Source organism: Lates calcarifer, linkage group LG3 (genome assembly GCF_001640805.2).
Source record: "Lates calcarifer isolate ASB-BC8 linkage group LG3, TLL_Latcal_v3, whole genome shotgun sequence".
NCBI lineage: Eukaryota > Metazoa > Chordata > Actinopteri > Centropomidae > Lates > Lates calcarifer.
Genome location: NC_066835.1, coordinates 3748549 through 3768963, shown reverse-complemented (window position 1 = coordinate 3768963; position 20415 = coordinate 3748549). Strand labels below are relative to the sequence as shown.

The 20415-nt window shown below is 39.6% G+C and overlaps 1 protein-coding gene across 1 annotated transcript in view; it reads right to left on the bottom strand.

The window, feature by feature from the left end:
- LOC108900286 (collagen, type XXII, alpha 1) overlaps window positions 1-20415 on the bottom strand; it is a 53149-nt gene that overhangs the window by 26704 nt on the left and 6030 nt on the right. Inside the window, 20 exon segments of the mRNA XM_051065383.1 lie at window positions 735-788; window positions 964-1017; window positions 1300-1329; window positions 2293-2328; window positions 2870-2923; window positions 3044-3097; window positions 4530-4574; window positions 4674-4727; window positions 6638-6691; window positions 6785-6838; window positions 6945-6998; window positions 8657-8695; window positions 8928-8990; window positions 9106-9150; window positions 9261-9377; window positions 10548-10628; window positions 10799-11074; window positions 11543-11666; window positions 12230-12341; window positions 17576-17656. Coding sequence (XP_050921340.1) covers window positions 735-788; window positions 964-1017; window positions 1300-1329; window positions 2293-2328; window positions 2870-2923; window positions 3044-3097; window positions 4530-4574; window positions 4674-4727; window positions 6638-6691; window positions 6785-6838; window positions 6945-6998; window positions 8657-8695; window positions 8928-8990; window positions 9106-9150; window positions 9261-9377; window positions 10548-10628; window positions 10799-11074; window positions 11543-11666; window positions 12230-12341; window positions 17576-17656 — 1481 coding nt within the window.

Here is a 20415-nt window from a genome sequence, read left to right as displayed (position 1 = left end):
CCATTGGAATATGATAAATACAGTCATAGGAGCACAGTATAAACTTCTAGTTACTGTAAATGAGAGGCCTGGAGGCAAAATAATCTCATTTTTAACAGTTTTTCTGCATATGTAAATCAGACTAAAGCAGTAAAAATCACACAGTGCATTAAGATATTTGTCATTGACACATGATTATGTTTTTGTGATTTAAACATGACACTGTTTGATTTTGGTTTTCTCATGATTACAAAATTTTCGTTACAATACAAACTCATCTTGAAATTCTGTTTATTACCAACATCTTTTGGCATTTATATTTAAATGGGAACATAGTTGCTGCTGGGGTAGGACTTTGACAAGAGAGACTGGTTTTCATTTCATTCATGGAGTCTTGCTTGTAATTTCAATGTTTAGGTTACAGGAAGAGAGGACCATGGGATATGGCTATGGTTTGGTCTGTTTATGAGGCTACCTCATAAACAGTGATATCAACAAAAGTCACTGGTGCAGTCTTGACACACCGAGGTATAAGTTTATAAGTTAATGGTTTTGTCAAAGTTCATATTTGCCACATTAGACATCATCAAGAAAAACATCTGTAACAATAACACATTACACTTCGTGTGTGGGTGTTTAATAACTGTATACTTTGTTGCGCATCTCCTTGTATAATGCAGTACAGGGTCTAAGTACGATGAAGAAATGCAGGGAAGCAATGTTCAGATAGTCTTCCATCAGAATGAGATTCTTACCCTTTGGCCAAACTCTCCAGGCTCCCCAGGCAGACCCTGTAGACCAGGAGGACCCTGAGGAATAATAAGCTCACAGTCAGCAAGAGTTCATTTAGCATGACTGATGTTTTCATGAACTGCTCAGCACTGCATCTGACCAGGTGACTTTTCCACAACAATAACATATCAAAATTTAAACAGCAGGAGAGAGGAAGCATGTAGGAAGGATGTAATAAATCATGATCCTTACAGGAGGCCCGTGGGGACCCTCAGGCCCTGGGGGCCCAGGAGGTCCAGCATCTCCCTGAAATAGATTGAACACATGACTATATGTTACACATATCATTATATAGACAATTTCAAATATGTACAGCAGGGTGTCTGAAAATGGAATCAGAAAGCAAATACACCAAAACAAGTCCACAGTGATGTATTTTTTCATTTAGAATCTGCTTCCCATTTCAACTCCTAATATCCAGCAGGTAATTATACTTTATGACAATGAATAGGATAGTTTTTAAATCTTTATTTCATTTATTAATGAGACAAAAATGAAAAACTGTTTTATCAGTGAACAATTACTCACCTTTTCACCCCGTAAGCCTTCTTTTTGAACCTGAAATTAAAACAATGAGAAACGTATTAGTAGGAGAGAGACCAATAATTTTCATATTAGTGTAATATTGTCAAACCCAGTGTGCTAAATTGGTCTAATGAAATGAAATAAGGCCATGGGCAAGACAACTGGTAACCCCAATCCCACAGTCTTCTATAAGCACATATGTCAGCAGTAAACCCTGCTATGGCTTCATGTAGATAAGATGTTGTTTTTCCTGTCAAATTATTCCATCTTTTTGTTACAGAAAAAAAACCATACACTGGAAAAATGTGAATTTCTGTAATGATAATGATTACTTTGATCACTAATTAATTCTTTTCTTGATCAACCATTTATCACTGTAAGAAGGTGTATTTATATTGCTTGTTTGATCTGACCCAACGTCCAAAACAAAATTTCAGTTTTCTATCATTCATGACAAAGAAAAGAATCAACATCCTGTTATTGTAGAATCTGTAATCTGGAGCTGAGGTTTTGTCACCTTTGCTTGAAAAATGACTAAAATGATTAATCAATTATCTAAATAGTTGGCAATAAATTTTCTGTTGTTGTCTAGTCGATTAATCAACAGCTTCTTTCAGCTTTAGTCCTTTACTTGTTTCTACACAAATAGACTCTCGGTGATTTAGCTTTTTCTGCTCTTCTATCTGGGGAACAGTGCCCCCTCCTCTTGCCTTGTGCTCCCAAGCAGGTCATTAAGGTCAGGAGGTAAATCTTGTCCATAATTACTTGGTTTGTTTATAGTAATAATAAAAAAAAATGCATAACTGATTGTTGTTTAAGTGCATGACATGAGCTTTAATTACAGGGGTTCTTTGGGTTTGTGTTTTAGATAAATGCTGTTCATTTTCTAACTCCTTCATGCTACTATGTCCTTCATCATTTATCCTTAAACAAGCCTGTAATTCTAAAGAAGATCATTCTTACAGTATATCCCTTTGCTCTGTTTTTGATACTTACCACATCCCCAGGTAATCCGGGAAGGCCTCTCTCCCCCTGTGACACAGTTCACATAACAAAGATGAAAACCCCCTCATTAGAATCGAGACTTCCAGAGTAAAGTCCCTCAGGCAATATGGTAATGATACGCCAACGACCATAATTCATGAGATGACGTGTGCTAAAAGTGTGTACTCATTGTAGGACCAAAGGAAAGTGAAACTTGTGGGTAAAGTACCACGGCAAGTCTCTGTGCACGTGTGCATGTGCGTGGATCCTTGTGCATGCATATGGGTGTGGTATAAGCATGTGTGCACCACTGGAGGAATCATCAAAGTCAGTAATTACAGACAATGAACTCTGCATTTTATTTTCTCAGACAAATGAGTGGGCTGACTTTGATGGTACACAGAGGAGACTGAGGAATGTCTGGAAAGCACAGACAGTAGCCTGGGAAACTGATGATACCTCTTTAAAATGATTTATATCAGCACAGCTTAATAACATTATGCTTAAGGCAATGTTCTCTTTGAATTGTTTCTAATCAAGCGTGCAGAGTGTTTTGCATACAGCACAGGAGGTGGGGGGGGGGGCATACCTTGTCGCCTTTAATTCCGCTGGGCCCAGGCACACCAACCAGTCCTCTCAAACCCTAATCAATTTTAGACAAAAGCTTCATTAATACGAAGGTGACTCACCAAATCTGCCACAGAATGTTATTGTCTGAGGTGTGTTTGTGACTGCAGCAGCTTAACAGAGGATGACAACTTACATCTTTACCAGGAACACCAGGTTTTCCAGGTAATCCATCCAAACCTGCCAAGCCCTAAAGTGGATACAAATGTACATGAAATCACGTATAAAGTATGTCTGACTATAGAGGACAACTGGCAAGTTGTTGATGTGTAGTAGGTATGATGTTTTCTATGTTAGCTATATTGATTTAACATGTTAGCATGCTGACACCAATGCTGGGAATGTTTTGCAGGGATTTGGTCATAAACTAAAGTATTGGACAAATTCAAGTTTTGCCCTGATGATGATGCTGGATGAAAAATAATCACAGTTATGGATCCATCCATCCATCCAGTTGACATACAGTCTGACATTCCCATCACTGTAACTGCTAGGCACTGCTAATAAAAGCCGGTATTTAAGAAATGGACAGTGCTGTGTAACCTAACACATCCCTGATTTTTCCTTCTGCAAACATTGCCCTAACTTGAACCCCAAGTGCCTCCTCTAAACCACCAATTCCCTTTATCACTTTACTGAGGCAAATACTTTTCCAGTTTTCACCTACAGGAAATTGCTTACTGACTGACTGGCTGGCTGACAGACAGCTCCAAACCTGCCATCAGCATGTTTGAATGGAGCTATAGTGTGCCTAGAGGCACATCCTCATGCCATATGCTAAGGTAATCACTGTACTGATCCTATGTTGACTGCTTCATACAAACTAGTTAAAGGTTTAAATTCAAATTCAAGTTGACATCTCAGCATGATACAGATGTAATTGTTACAACTGTTCCTTATATCTCCCAGCTGCGTTTACTTGATCTGTTACTTGTAGTATCAATGAAATCATGATCACAATACCAGCTTATTTTCAACAGGAAGCCATTGTTGATGTTTGTTTTGATGTTTAACCTTGTTTATTAGCAGTCTGAACTGCATACTAACATCATATCATTGGGATGGCAAAAGGAGGAAGGTGTTAGCAGCTCAGAGGAAACCTCAGACATCAACAAAGCTTCACGGGACCTGAATGAGGTGCATTATAGCCAAACGCCCCCACAGAATCCGACAGGAAATGTGGAGAGTGAATCAAGGAAGCCACATCTGTTTGTACAATTACACCCCTCACTTCTCAGTTCCTCTGAGAAGAATGGTCTCTCTCTCTGTTTCTCCCTCTGTTTCTTTCTCTCAGACTGTCATAACCCTGCCATCAGGATCTGCTGCATGAACTCTATTCTGTACAGGTTCAATCTAACATTAATGTTCAAATCCCAAGACATGGAGGGAAAACATGGAAAAGGGAAAACATGTCTTGTCCCTCAGCAACTACCCTTTGGATCAAAACACATTAGCATTAAACAAGATGCTGAATCCATATTGTATACAGTGAGGCCAACCCTCTTGTAGCTGGCAGTTTCCATGTAAGAATAAGTTATGTGAATATGAAGCATGGAAATCTGTTTACATTCAACTGTATTTAGTTCTAACAGTCAAGGAGCTACCACAGTATTACAACTTACCGCAGCTCCTGGAGTTCCTTTTTCACCTTTTATACCTGATTCACCCTACAACAAAACACAGAAACAGCATAATATCATTTCAAAAATGAACATTATTATTAATCACCATCAGATCTTAACTGAGTGCATTCAGATTATACTCACAGTGACACCCTTTGGTCCAGGTGCACCAGGACTTCCCTCATCCCCTTGAATACCCTGTATAGTATAAGTTGAACAACATTGTATTAGTGGAAGTTATTGACTTGAGACTCTCCAAAAGTGTGTTGCTGACTCAGCAATATACTCTAGGCCAACTGGGGACTGCTGAGTCAGAGCTGAATCAATGTAAGACATTTAACTGACTAACTAAGAAACCTGAAACCCCAAAAAAGAAACTGCAGCTGTCAGTGACAAGACCCCTCATGGGAGAACCTTGAACTTTGACCTCTGACCTCATTTTCATTCTGAAGAAATGTGTCTTCTGAAATTCATTTGCAAAGTATTTTTATTTTTATCACTAATATCACTTATTTTATATAAGGTATTCTTCTTGAGAGTGTCCCATCTTAACGATCTCTTTTACTGGAGTTATGCTTGAGAATAGCTGTCAGTGGAACCCATCTGAAGCTGTACAGTCAGTACTGAAAACTTCTGTTTCCTTTTTGTTCCTACTCAGGTTAATCACCATTGACATATATGTAGCAAAATGCTTTATTATGTGGAATATTTACCTCAATATTGTCAGCTTCATCATATACTATTATGTACTCTATTGGCTAACCACAATCATTCAAGAATAATTAATTCCATTGGCCTTTTTTCCATTTCACTCACTGTCACGGCTCAGTGAGACACTTAAATAGAGCAAAGCCATTGTTAATTTTATTGCCAGCACTTTTGCTTTTCCTGCTTTTGCTGCTGTGAAAAAGGCCAATTATACTATAATATGAAATGGGTCAGCTGTCCTCCAGGGTCTATCACCTTGAAAAGCTGCAAAATGTGAGTTTTATTTTAACTTTCTGGTAGCAGTAGAACTCCAAAACAAGTCTTAAAAAGTTGTTATGGCTAACACGCTAACAAAAACTGATACAAATCTGATACACTCCCTTCATTTTTTTCAGTCCACTTGACAAATGTGAGTCCAATATTCACTCTCCCTTTTGCTTTGGTTTGTCTCTACCAGCTCCTGAGAAAACAGTTTCTTTAGCTGCTAACTAGATGTTTGACTGCCACTAGCTAATGTTGCTAAATTTTGTCTGTCTGTCACAAGTGGGTGTATCAGAGAATATATTGCTAAAGCAGCTGCCTTATTGTTACTGTAAATTCAATTATTGTAAATTGAACCACAAAGTGAATGTAAGTTATGTTATGCAAAATGTGTTTTTGTTTTTGATCACATATACAATACTGCAGTTCTGCATATTTGCATAGTTACTAAACAAAAGTCAAGTAACTGTCAAAATAAAAGGTAAAGATATTTGAGTGTTTCCGTCCTAACATCCATCCATCCATCCATTATCTATAGCGTTTGTCCTGAAGGGTCACAGAGGGACTGGAGCCAGTCCCAGCTGACATTTGGCAAGAGGCGGGGTAAATCCTGGACAGCCTCCTAACATGCAGTTACTTTTTCCCTTTTGTGTTAATTTCATACCAACACTATATGCCACATCATTTCATACAGTTTTTCACATGCATCTCTCTACCCTCTACTATGAGATGAGCATTTCCCTGTTATAGTATTCCCTGTGTTGTATCAAAAATGGGCAATCAGTCCTGGGTCAGGCAGCCTGTCACAGTCCAGTGGCCAAACCCCAGCCAGCCAGCACTTCTCCCTCCTCCCCCTCCTGGCTCTCTCGCCAGCTGCTGTTTCATCCAAGGGAAAGTCAACCAAACTGGCCCCGCTTTTTCACAGGAAATCAATAACAGGCTGAGAGGTAATTGTCCAGAAAAACGTATGTATGCCCACTTAACAGAACAAGTGCGTCTCTGAAATCAGTGCCAAAACCAGAATGACTAAAGATATTCTCTTTTTCTATTTCCTCCACATTAAAACCCTTCAAGCTGAGCCAAATTCATGTGCACTGGTTCATAAATGGATTAAAAATTGGAAGACCATATTCACGCACCTTTGGTCCAGCTGGACCCGGCAGCCCTGGATCACCAGCCAGTCCTGGGTCACCCTATTTTAAAAAAAACCATAAAGATGAAAACATACCCATTTGGACATTTTCAAGGTCCAAACGCTTCAGACTGTGAACAAGCGCATTTCTTACTTGGTCTCCTTTGTCGCCAGGTAAGCCATCAATACCTGGCACACCACCGAGCCCCTGTCAAACGATTAGAAACGCATAATTAATGTCAATATGTGAACTTGTACAATTCATAATATGGAAAGACAAATCCTCCACATGTCCAGGTTCACAAGTGTCACACCTTCTCTCCTTTTTGTCCAGGAGCACCTGTCAACCCTATGCTGCCTCTATCACCCTGTAAACAAAAGGCAAGTATTTACTTTGACTGCTGTACAGGATACACACATGCACGATGGCCGGTCACACAGGAGACAATGGCGTGCTGTCAGATAATCAACCTGGTAGTATCACAGAACATAGTTTAGTACATGGTGGTTTGAGTATTAATGTAGAACAAAGTACACATGTTAGAGGTGATGGATTTGATTAATGAAACAATGGAAATTAGGACAAAACACAGAGGATACCATTTCACACAAAACAGAAAGAGTTAAGTCAAGAAGCATACAAACAAACACATACAAACTGAGTAAAGGCTCGGGAGCCAGAATAAGCTAACAACTGTCAAAAGCTTTACCGAGACCCACTATGGTCTGGTCACATGTCCAACCTAAGACTCAAGGAACAATGGCTTTCAATTGTCTTCACAGTTTCACACTTTTGGTTTGTACACTGATGTCATATTCTGTGCCAAGGAATCCCTTGGAATTCGAGAGCTGGACTGAGTGAAAAGTAATGGCTGTTAAATTACACAGTACCATGAGGTCTTGCCCACCGCAAGACTTCCCTCTGCTTCATAAACCACTTTACAAGTCACAGAAGGTTGTCCTTTAATTATTTTAGGCGCTTATATCATTTTAACGCACGTCATTTCTTTCATCACAGAGATTAGGAGAGAGGCCCCTGATCTGCTGTGCCCTATAACGAAAAAGACATCATCTATAACAACTGTGCTACATGGGGGACTGCCTGTTCTAGTCTGTTAAAGATGCAATTAGAAGCAATCAAAACAGGATGAATTCACTTTCACCCCACTGCGACTCGATGACCGACATAGCCATTTTTAGCCACAGCTCGGAGTAGACTTACGTCATGTTTGTGCATCAGGTTTAGAGGTTCGCAACAAATTGCAGCCTTTTCTGGGAGAAAGTGAAGACAGATGCTCATGCAGGAAGTAAGAAACAGAAAAGCAACAGGGATGCTCTGCATTAAAGTTTGATTTAATGCCATTTTATCAAACCAGCCAGGTTTCCAGAAGCAAGAACTACAGAATGAAAATAAATTTATCATGAAATGAGTTCTGCTGTCTGTCTGACTGCATTATTTAAAATACTTTTTACTCTTTTTTGAGTGAGAAATGAGTTATAGATGCACACCTGTACGATCCATAATAATTTACAGGTGCATTCTCCATTCAACAGTGTCAACCGAAGGACACAACACAAGCGAGAAGACTTATCCCATCCTCCAGACCTATTGTGACCATTTTAAGTGTCCCTCTCAGGACAGCTTGAATGATGCATGCTGAGGATTTTGTCTCAAGGAATAAATTATACTCTGAGACTCCCAGCTGGCACTGCCAGCCAGCACAGACACTGTGATTTGAACAGACTGGGTGGGCGTCTGTAGAGGCCTGCCCTCTCTGCTACATGGCCTCTGTGGTAACCTGACCTGTAATTCTGACAATAACAGCTGTATGCGCATTTTCCTAGCCACTCCCTGACAGAAAAGAGGTGAAATGGGTAATAAGAAAAATATAAAAAGGAAAAAAATGGAAAATAAGATACAATGTTTTGTCCAACATGCATGCATGCATATAAAATATGCACGGAGACAAACATGTATTGCCATTAATGATGCTCATGCAGCATCAGGATGTCTAGTTTTACTTACCTTCTCACCTCTGTCACCTTTGACAGAGATTACGCTGCCCTGCAAATAATTCATCGATAAGGATCAATTATTATCGAGGCGGGGAGGAAAAAAAGCAGAATAGCTGGAAGGCATGCAATCAGAAATGACTGGAGTGGATTTTACAATATATCTACCAATGATCACAGCACTACACTGAAACTCAATCACTCAGCTATTAGCTTATTAACTATTATCTCTCCATTAATAAGAGAAGTATACATGTCAATGTGCACAGTTTAAATTCTCATACAGTTTCTCCTTTTGCTCCTTTGATGCCAGGCGGTCCGATGGCACCCGCAGGGCCAGTGTCACCCTGAAAACGTAGGCATGTTCACACAATAAAACAGTAGAACTAGCAGCTCTGGAACATAATGAAACTGCAATCTTCTGCACACACAAACTAGTACTTAAAGACAGTGGAAGATGACCTTTTCACCCTTGGGACCTGCAACACCAGGTGCACCGATCTCTCCCTGTGAGAAATGGAAACACAGAGGTCTGTCGAAAGCCATTAAAGAAAGGATTGCCACTCATCCGTGGAGGTAATAGGCAGGGATAAAGGAATAAAATTAGGTGGCTGTACCTTATCTCCTGCAGGACAGGAGCAGTTGACTTGAGGGCCTCTTTGCTGCTCCACAACAGTAGGTGTTGGAGTGGGGATCTGCACAGGAGGAGCCTCTGTCACCACTTTCTTGGGGCACTGAAAGATAATAATAAAATATGGTAAATATGGAGAAATATTCTATTCAAAATGTGTGTAAGAAGCTTGTTGCTTTTTAAGGGAATAATGGGACATTTTAGGAAATACATTTATTCACTAAGGGGAAAAAAAGTATGACACTAGAGCCAGAGTGCAATTAGCTTAGCATAAAGAGGGGGAAACAGCTTGGCTCCAAATATCAAAAATACACCAACACCTAAATGCTAACTAAAAGCTAACTTACTTGTTTAATCCATAGAAAAAAATGAAATTTTCCTGTACATGCTGTAACCACATCTTGGCTAACAATGGCTGCCACGGTGACTTTCTCGAACCTTGTCTTGACAGTGAGGCTGCTAGTTAACCAGCAGACACCCAAGGCATTTTCCAAAAATGTCAAAAAAAAATTGTGATATAGCTGATTAGTTTTGTTTGCCGGCGTAACTGCTTAGCTAGCACCTAAGTAGCGTTGCCTTGTTGTGAACACAGTTGACTGGGGTAGCTGTGGCTCAGGAGGTAGATCGGGTCGCCCACTAATTGGAAGGTCAGCGGTTTGATTCCCGGCTTTTCCAGTCTGTGCCAAAGTATCCTTGGGCAAGATACTGAACCCCATGTTGCCCCTGATGTATCATCGGTGTGTGAACGGGTGAATGTGACGCGTAGTGTAAAGCACTTTGAGTGATCGATACAACTAGAAAAGTGCTATGTAAGTACAAGTCCATTTACTAGCACTGCAGTAATGGTCTGTGCGAGTAGCCTGTAGTAGCATTCTGCTGCTTAACAAAATTAGCTACAGTAGGTAACAAAGGCAAAAACTGTACATGTTAGCCTATTTATATGTTTTCAAGCTAAAAATTAGTCTTTTAAATTAGAGACTAGCTTAGGGTAACAACAAGACAGTTTACTGTGTGAAAATAACCTGCAATTACAAACAAATCAAGTACGTGACTATAACTTTTACTTTAAACAGATCTGTTTATTTCATACAGCTGTCTTTTGTAATCTACATAATTACTATACATTGCTACATTTGTACACAACCAAATCTTTAATGAATCTCCATGGTGGAGCCAGATATGAGGAGATTTGTGACACTGCACCTTCCAAAATATACGGTTCCACATTCACGAAAAGGCTACAGACAGTAGGTCTACAGCCTGTAATACTCACAGGTCCATTGGGTAGATCACAGCAGGTTTCCAGCTCTGCATGCTTGGAGTCACAGTAAATCATCATCCTTTGGAGGTCAAACTGCATGGACAGAGACAAGCACATAAACCTCAAGAAAACAACACAATACAACATACATGAATAGCCCCTACAATTGGCTATATAGGGAAACTGACTGAATGTACCGCTACCTCTCATAATACTACACTTAGCTACATTCATATATTAAACACATGCAGGTGGAAACTCACATCAATTGGCACACTGTCATACAGTCTCTTTCCGATCACTGTCTTCCCCTGGATATCAATGTCCTCCCTGTCTTCAATGGGCAGAGTCTGTATGTGTTTGCAGTCCAGGTACAGAGACACAGACTTGGCCTCCACACTGAGGGCAATCTTGTGCCAGTTGCGGTCAAATAGGTTGTCAACTTCAGGATTCTTGAACACAGCTCTGACAGCATCTTTTGTCAGCCCGACAGCGTTGTACTCCACCGCCTTGTTCTCACCATCCAGACGGATGGACACCTGACAAGTCAGAGGAAAGATCATGTTAAAAATAGAAGCTGAACAATATGAGCAGTCTAGTTCTAGTTCAGATATAGAGGAGCACAGAGAATGTAAAATTGGTTTTCTTGGGAAGTAGATTATGGAGGTAAATAATAAAGAAACACAAGCACAAGAAAGTTTCAAATCTTTGCCTTCTATTTTAAGATAACAGAATTCTAATAGTTTTAGAGAGAAAAAATACTCCTGCTATAACTATAGAAGAAAATAGAGGAATTACAATTTTACACATTGTTTGAATTTCCATTCAAAAGGAGTCTGGATTTAATTTGATCTTGCTTGACAAGTGTTCACTTTCCATGTTTTACACCTAATAATTCAAAGAGAATCGAATAGTCAGTGTGCTGCACCCATTTGTTGACCTTATAATTGGTCAAACCTGGGCACATAACAGTCACATTTATTACTATTTACATTTGGCTGACCCACCTGTGGGATTCCATATTTGTCAAAAACCTGCCAGAGGTACCAATCTTCACGTCTTGAGGTTTTCCTGAACTTGAATGTCGTCACAAAGGCATATTCATCTGGCAAGCCTTGAGGAAACACGTCTCTGTGAAATAAAAGCACAGTGTTATTACTAATATAAACTTTGCTTCATTTCATTTAATTTGTAATGAACAGTTGCATTGACCTTATAAGAGTTTAGATATTAATAGACAAACCCAAAATCAAATACAGTGTCTAAGTTTCACCTAGCAACCACTTTGTTTAGAGCTACAGTTCCTGCTTTCCTTAACACAGTAACACTGCATTATTGTGATTACAGACAAAAAAAGCTTTGTGTTATATTTAGAATTCAAGAGGAGGTCACGAGAGATGGAAAATAGATCTGTTTGACATTTTCTAAATTGTGGGTGAATTTAATTCAACGTAATATCTTCAAACTAAATAACTAACTAACCAATCAAAGTAATTGACACAGAAAACATAGGTCCAGTTACAATTTATAATCTGTACTTAATGGGAATCAGGATGTGACTGGGCACAAACACAATCCATAATTGGCCTAACAGCAACAGGTTACCCAAACCATGCCTATAAGTCACATATTGACAGATATTTGGAAGAAAATGTACAGTGTATTGTTTGCAGTATATCTGGATGGTCACTTACTCAGTTTGCTGTACAATGGGCATGGTGCCAAGGCGAACATAAGAACTTTGGCTTTCATCATCTCTCGTTCCCAGAATATCTCTCACATTGAAGTACTCCATCAGGTCAAACCCTGCAGCAGCACAGTAAAATAGCCTAGTTGGACTCAAGACAGTCTTACACACACATAAATAAGCACACCAGGCTCCTGAGTCGTGAGGTTGACTTATGGTTTTGTCAGATTTCTCAGGGTATACAGAGGTTTAATTGGGTCAGTCCCACCACACCCTGCCGCCACTGCGTTTGTGGAGAGATATTTAACTCACAATATCACTGAATAACTGGAAAATAGAGCCATTTGTTGGCCGTTCAGCATCTGTTAGATTTGCTGCCAGAGGAAAAAACTAGTTGCCATCACTGGTACGGTCCTCGTGTGAGTCTGAGGGTGTGTGCACGTGTGTGTACATTGCCCTGCAGCGTGTGATTTGAAGTGGTGTAACCACAGACCATATTTAGGTGGTTCAGGGAGGACACTCCCTTGTACAACAAACAAGAGCTGTAGCTATGGTAATGCCAGCAGGATGAGAGCTTGTACAGCTCTAACGCTGCCAGTTTGTCCAGCAGATCTCACTGAAAGCTGGTGGTTATGTTGTGTGGACTGAGTTTTTCTGAAAGCCGACTGTGCCATTAGTGGGTCAACTGGATGAGGACAGCCTCAACATATTCTTGCAAGGTCGTAGTAATGCAGCAAAATCTATGAGATGTAAGGTTCCGGTGGGAATATTAACACCAGTGCACTAATCTTTATAAGAGGAAACTGGAGGATTAAGGTGGTAATAAGAGAGTCTGGCAAAAGCTTAGTGGATGTCATTAGAAATAGCCCAGAAACAGGTGGTAAGCCACACGCACTGCCCCTGTGCCATTAGCAACAGAGTAAAAAATAACATTAAAAACAAGCCCCCTCAAAACAGACTGAGCAACTGAGGGGATCAGCAGTCAGCCACAGCTACTTCATCTGTCAGTGAAGGCCACCAAGTGTCTTAGATGCACTGCTAGGGATAACAGATCACTGTGGGCTGAGATGACTTACTAAACTCATCATAGGGTAGAGAGTTTCTCTGTGCTGGTACATTCAAGGAAAAACTTTTTGGTGGACGCATTTCCAACAGATTTCCATTCATTTTGGATGCCATTTATTCACCTTTACCTGTGATAGTTACCTCTACTGCTCAGTAGATGGTGCAGTTTTTTTTGTGACTTCAATATAGTTTGTCTGGGGTCTTCACAACTTCTTCTTCTTGTGATTGATGTTGTGATTAGTTTAGTACCAGTGTGTTTTTTTTAGCACAGCTTGTGTGCTTCAGCTTGACACTTTGAGCTGAAATCAGATTCATAAACAAGAGCTGTTGAGCTAAAAATTTTGATCAAACTAATTTTGTTTTACCAAAAATTTTGATAAAATTAATTTTGTTTTACCAAAACAGTATAGAAACTATAATCTCAATCAGAAGGTGTTGGTATAAGTCTGATGTAAAAGTATTTGATTTACTTTTGAATCAAAACAACAGTCTATGACTCTCTAATGCTTCAGCTTTGTCTTCTGAGCACTGATGATGCTACAAAAATCATGTTTCGCTGGTTATCAGTCTGGCTATAGGGTTGCTCGAGGAAGCCATGCAGCTGTGAGTTTTGCTGGCCTTGATTCTCTCTGTCACCACACTTGCATTGTGCACATTTGCTCACCGCGCCGTTTCTGTGGCTGCATAGGGGCCATCTGAGCACAGAGCTGTAATTTGGACTGGCAGCGGATAGCGTATAATCAACCCAAAAAGTTATTTTGGACAGCCAAAAACGACCAATGGGGTGATCTGCGGGAAAAGCCAGATGAGTTCGCTGACTGCGAAAGGCAGGCGCTTACTCACAGCATTCTTTTAATCAGAGCAGATGGCAACATTTGCACAGTAGATAGTGAGCACAGAGCCGCAAAGACATTCTGCAAACCCTTGTGTGTGTTCGGTACCCCGAGGGGTCACACTAGACAGCTCATGATAAATACAAGTCTGACTCAAACCGCAGGTCTCTTGGCTGTCAAATCGTCATCAGTAGCAAATAGTCTTCACATTTCTCATGGAGAATTACACTCTCTCTGCACCAGCATATGAAAAGCACATTTTCTGTGTAATTATGAGTGGGAGCCTACAGGAGCTGCTGTTGTAGTGACGATAAGTACTGTTTGTCTGGAGTGTTGCTGTATGTAGAGAAAATCTCTATGTGCTTAGCCACAAACTGAAAAAAAAAGCATTTCCCTCAGGCAAGTTTGACGATGTATGTCTTGAAGCTAGGCCACAGTTATAGACCTACTGCAGTTTGGAAAACCCCTAACATCTTTGTCATGTCAGGGAGTGTCAGACCTCAGACCGCTGTTTGATAACATTTTGCCCCAAGAGGGTCGCAGTGCAGGTTTGGATTCTTAGAGTAGATCTGATTATGACATAACTGTCTGTGCTACAGGTAGAGGCACACTTTCTCTCACAGTGCCAAAGCAAAAAGAAAGCTCTCCTCATGTACTCTGGTGCACCTTGGACCAAGATGCCAGAACCATTACGATATAGAAATCCATTTCTAAATTAGCAATCATACATCATGACAGTAACTACAGATTTAAAATGATTATAGTAACCAGCAGCTCTTCAGGAGCACCATTTCATTTGTGGTGCTGGTGGCCAAATGTAAAAGAAATATAAATCAGTGTAGGGTACAGTATATTTATGGTATATTCCACAGTAACCTAGCTTTTGGTTACAAGAGAAAAAAATTCTCATATAATTTTCCAGTGGAACAAAACTCGGACAGTGGATCTAACTCAGAAAGACAAACAAAACACAACCCAGAGGATTACTGCAGTTAGAGCGCTTACAGCACATCTGACAACGTGGTACATCTGCTCAAGAAAGCAGTGCTTCATCTAAAGTTTGTTCTAATTCCTTTGCGGCTTAGAAGAAAAGCAAAACCACGTACTTAGCACTTACCCAGTGGCAAGGATGTGTTAATGTGTCTCGACAGTGGGAAGTGATGCTGTCATCTCTAATCAGAAGTACACACTCCTCTGCTCTATTCTGCCAAATCACTGCTGATTGGCTGCCTTTTTTTTAACTTTGACAAAAAAGTCACTCTAACTTGTAGAGACTTTTGAGAATAATGAGTGTATCAATTTGTGATATCAAACTTAAAGCTCTCTCTATCTTACCATGAGGGCCAAGACTCACTTGGCGTCAGTGGTCAAAAGTAACACAGTAGCCTGCTGTATTTCAGTACAATTTTGATACACTTGTATTTTACATCAGTATGTCATACATCAATATTTACTAATGCTTCCACTTTACAATAGTTCATATTGAAATACTGTTCTTTTAACTCCACTGCATTTATTTGACAGCTGTTACTACATACTATAGAGATCATGCTCACACAGTACATTTTACTACTATAGATTAAACCACACAACAGTGTATAAAGTAGTTTCAGCTACTTCCACCTAGATCTACTACAACATTAAAATGCTGGTTATACATTAATGCATCAATATTCAACATCCAGTTATGTAAGGCATATACAACATTTAGAAAGAGTCATTCTGCACAATGAGCACTTTTAGTTAAATACGAAAATACTTCCTTCACCCCTGCTTGGCTTAAACAAATATCTTAAATAAGTATAATTACTAGATATGAAGCAACAGTCTAAAAGGAGATGGCTTGATTTCAGCCAAGCGCTCCAGGAGACAGGAAGATATAACAACCCAGTGATGGCTACCAGCTTTTTATTACATCTCAAATATCATAAATAAATATATTATGTATTTATTTATTTATTTATATATTTTTTTATTCTTTATTATCTAAGTAGTTCGCACAGTAGCCTTATGGCAAAGAGGACTGGTATTTGAATCAATAGCCAGCTGGGGTCATTCTGTGTGGAGTTTACATGTTATGACTGAGCATGGGTTTCCTCTGGCTGCTCTGGTTTCCTCCCACAGTCCAAAGACATGCAGGTTAGATGAATGAGGAACTCTAAATTGCCCAGAGGAGTGCGTTTGTTTATCCACGTGTTCGCTGTGTCATAGACTGACAACCTTGCACACACATACACCTTGCCCCACAGCTAATGTACCGTATGCTGTGTTATGTTTCAAGTCTACAAATGCAGGAGGGGGGCGTTTATGTGTATAAAAAAAATCTACTACAGCACAAAATAGCACCTTCATGGCAAAATTTGCCCTGAAAAAAGCCACATCAGATTGTCAAATGTCACTGTGCCAGCCAAATGTGTGAAGAGTCAACATTTCAAAAACACAACTTTCACCAATCTGACATCTCTCTTTCCATGAAGTTCACCATAGCAGTCATGCATGTGCATCTGTTTTTTCTCTTCAGTGTGATGGATGTGGGTGGGAGACACAGACAGGAACTCAGATCCCCCAAAAGACACTCTTATAACATCCGACCTTTCTGGATAAACGCTATTCAAGACTTCTGAGAAACCTTCCACACAGCAGCTTGGAATGTATGAAGCAAAAGCATCAAATGACGGAGGGCTAGTTTTACGCTTCACTTGGTAAAAGACTAGTTTAATCAATGAACTTGTAAATCAGAGCTGCATTTAGAGCCATATCAGTGCCTCCTAAAGGAACAGTTTGACATTTTGATAAATACCCTTTTTGCTTTCTTGAGTGTTACCGTGGATGAGATGATTGGTGCCACTCTCATGTCATTACAGTACAGTAATGATGAAGTTTAACATAGCATAAACTCCAGAAACAAACATCAACTTCTTGTTTCTACACTTCTTTTGTCAAGACTACATAAAGGAGACATTGTCATGTTAATCAGTGAGCTGTATAGTTGCTGGTAGGAGGATTTTGTTTCCTTTGGAGAGGAGGGCTAGCTGTTTGCCCCCGTTTAAGCTAACTAGCCAGCTTCATGGTACTGTACAAACATAATAGTGGTATTGATCCTTTTAACTATCGATGACCAGCAAAAAGTTTTCCTAAATGTCTTTTCCTTTAGCTATAAGTCATGCATAATTTAGATTTTGCTAACCATTTTTAATACATACTACTAGTGTGATGATTTACATGACTCAAGAAAGTTTGAAGGGTCTACTAATTAATTTTCATATCAAATGGGAAAGGATGAAAGGCAGTTGCTGCGTGGAAGTGTAGACAGTCTCACTTTTTTTTCTCTTCATGTGAAAAAGCTAAATGTGAGAGTGTAGGAAATGCTTTGTAAAACAAAGAGCTGACTTTGTGGTTGATGGGTATTGCCAGCACAGCATGTTGCCGTTAGGAAAGCAGCAGTTTGCACATACCTGGAACCTCTTCAAGACCATAACTGGTGCTGTTGGGCTTAAAGCGATCAGGTTGAACCTTCATGTTTGGACACAGGACATCTGAGGAGAAAGGACAGTAGTCGAGTTAGACACGTAGTAAGTCAAAATATGATGCTCCTATGGGAACAAAAGGTACTGTTAAAACACTTCTGCTGGTAACCTTGTAGTTATGTGTTGTTGCTTCTTTATGAGAAGCGGTCTTTCTGAAACTTTATGAGGGGACAGACAAAAAAGGTGTTAAGTGGTGGATTGTTTTAGGAAGCAGTGATCTCATTGAAACACAGTCTCCAAACTGACATGTGATCTGAAGAGCACCAGCCCAGACAGACTGCCCTCCATCTCTCCTGTCTGATGTCTGGTGAGTGAAGTGTGTGGGTGAGTGAAGGGTGGGTGACCATGCTAGTGCAGGCAGGGGGCACATCCACAGGCCTGAGAAGCTGTAACAGTTTTGTATTTCCACTCACACATATTTCAGTAATGGTGATGACAGTAAGAAATCCAAAACCATCAGGTTAAGTTTTTATTGGCAGATGGGGTATTTTCTATTTGAGTCAGGATGCCAGCTTCACTACTGAAGAATGCAGATATGGATCCTGTTCACTTTAATAGGTGTAAACATTGGCTTAGATATGTGATTTACATTCATTCAACCTTGGAGGTGATGAATTTTGTTTATGGCTCGCACAGCACTGAAAATTTACATGAGTATTCCAAACGTCTTTCTTCCTCCACTGACCTCATTGTCTGCCTTCCAGCAGACATATACTTTTTTTTGTGGAAACAGTTTATTGTGAGGTCTGTGGATTTTCTGGAGTAAAAGGGATGCTGTTTCTGGAAAGACATTTCTCTTGCATTTTTAGACTGGCCAGAGGCGTGGGATAGAACCGTTGGTCGGTCAGTGAATCCACTACTTTGGTCCAGACTGAAATATCTGAGCAACCATTTGGGTGACTTGGGTGACACTCATGTCCTGTCAGGATGAATTGTAATGACTTTTATCATACATTAACTTTTCATCTAGTGCCACTATGAGGTCAATTTTTTATTTTTTTCAATATTTAAGATGTACTTGAAGTTTAGTGCTAATCAACAAATATTATAATGCTAACATGCTAAAGCAGGACAATGGCCATTGCAAACATCATACGTCATATGGTCACTGTGAGCATGTTAGCATGGTAATATTTAGCTCAAAGCAAGACTGTGCCCAGTAAAACCTCACAGAGCAGCTAACTTGGTTGTACACTTGTTAGCTTAGTAATATACAGACATACTTATTTTTAGTTGTAAAATATGGTCACTTTTTTAAGACTAATGTGTATCTGAGACTGAGAAACAATCCCATTGAACATAAGAATGTTAGCATTGTAGTTTTCAGCATGTTAGCATTCTGACAGTAGCATTTAGCGCAAAGTACTAGTGTGCCTAGAAAGAACAGCCTCACAGCTGCTAGTGTGCCTGTAGAGTTGTCTTGTTTTCAGGTAATATTTTAAGTTTGTGAGCACCATACACTACTGACTACCTCTGTTTTATTGCAAGAAATTGCCAAGCCCAATATCTAAAACCTAGGAAATAAACCCAAAACTATTTGAATGGCAAGATACCAGAATATCTATTTATGTTTTCTTTCATAACTGACACTTTAAAATGGCACTGGGCAGGATTTTTATGCGAGAATACCCTCCATGTATCATCTTACATCAAATAGCATGGCAGCAATAGAGAGTAATGTCCCATCCCCAACTAACTAATGCTGTAGATCAAGACCTGGGTGGACTATATATTATTATAATATTTGAAAATCACTATGATCTGCTTCACCTTACAACTGACAAGGCCAATATGAGTAAAACGTTCTCACCCATCTTACATGACAAGATTCATTTTCATTGTGGATCAGACAGCAACAGCAAATCAGGATCCTGTCATCAGCTTGTAATCAATCTGTGCAGAGGAACTTCTCATTAAACTTAATATTATCCCAACAATCTGTCTGTGTCCTGACTGTCAGTCCTAAATATTATCTGTGGCCAAAAATATCACAATGAGACACTTCAACATCCTCAATAGATCAAGTATCTGCCAAACAGCTACTATTAAACCCTGCAATTTTTTTAAATCACAGCTATAAAAATCATCACGTCAGAGAGGCTTTTAACCTTTGTGGTGTTCATTATGGGAACAGCTCTGTTGACATCGCTTGTTTTTCTGTTTCACGCACAGCCTCGAGCATGCCTAATGGCAAAATCCATGCAGCTAATTTAACTGTCAGCGTATGCATACTCTTTATAATTCAACAAGTGGTGTAATCTCAGTTTCACATGGCTTTTTTTTATTTTCAGCTGTATACTTTGTCCTTGTTTGTGTCTGACTTCTGTTTGTTTAGCAGCAGTCTTTTTTCCTTGGTTTTAAAGTCTTTTTAAGTGGAAGACTGGAAGATCTCAGAGGGGATACTTGGTTTATATTGTTTATAAAGCCAGCACTTCTACCAACGAGTGCGTCACTCTTTTTAAAGACAGTGTTGTTGCATAGCTCTGAGACTTAGTATGCTAGATAGCTGAGCTACTCCCTGCACTTGTGGCCCTGAAACTATAATTTAGGCATCCGGCTGTGAGTTAAAATGGAAGCAATGTAAAACTTGTGTTTGTAAATGAATGTCTCAGACATGTTCATAGAATCAGCAAAAGCAGAAGCTTGACCATGATGATCTAACTAACACTATTCTTTTTTGTTGCAGCCATAGATTGATACATTTTTAATTCTTACTATTAGCCATCTTATCTGTCATTACTATGGCTATTGAGTTTTTTAAAAACAAT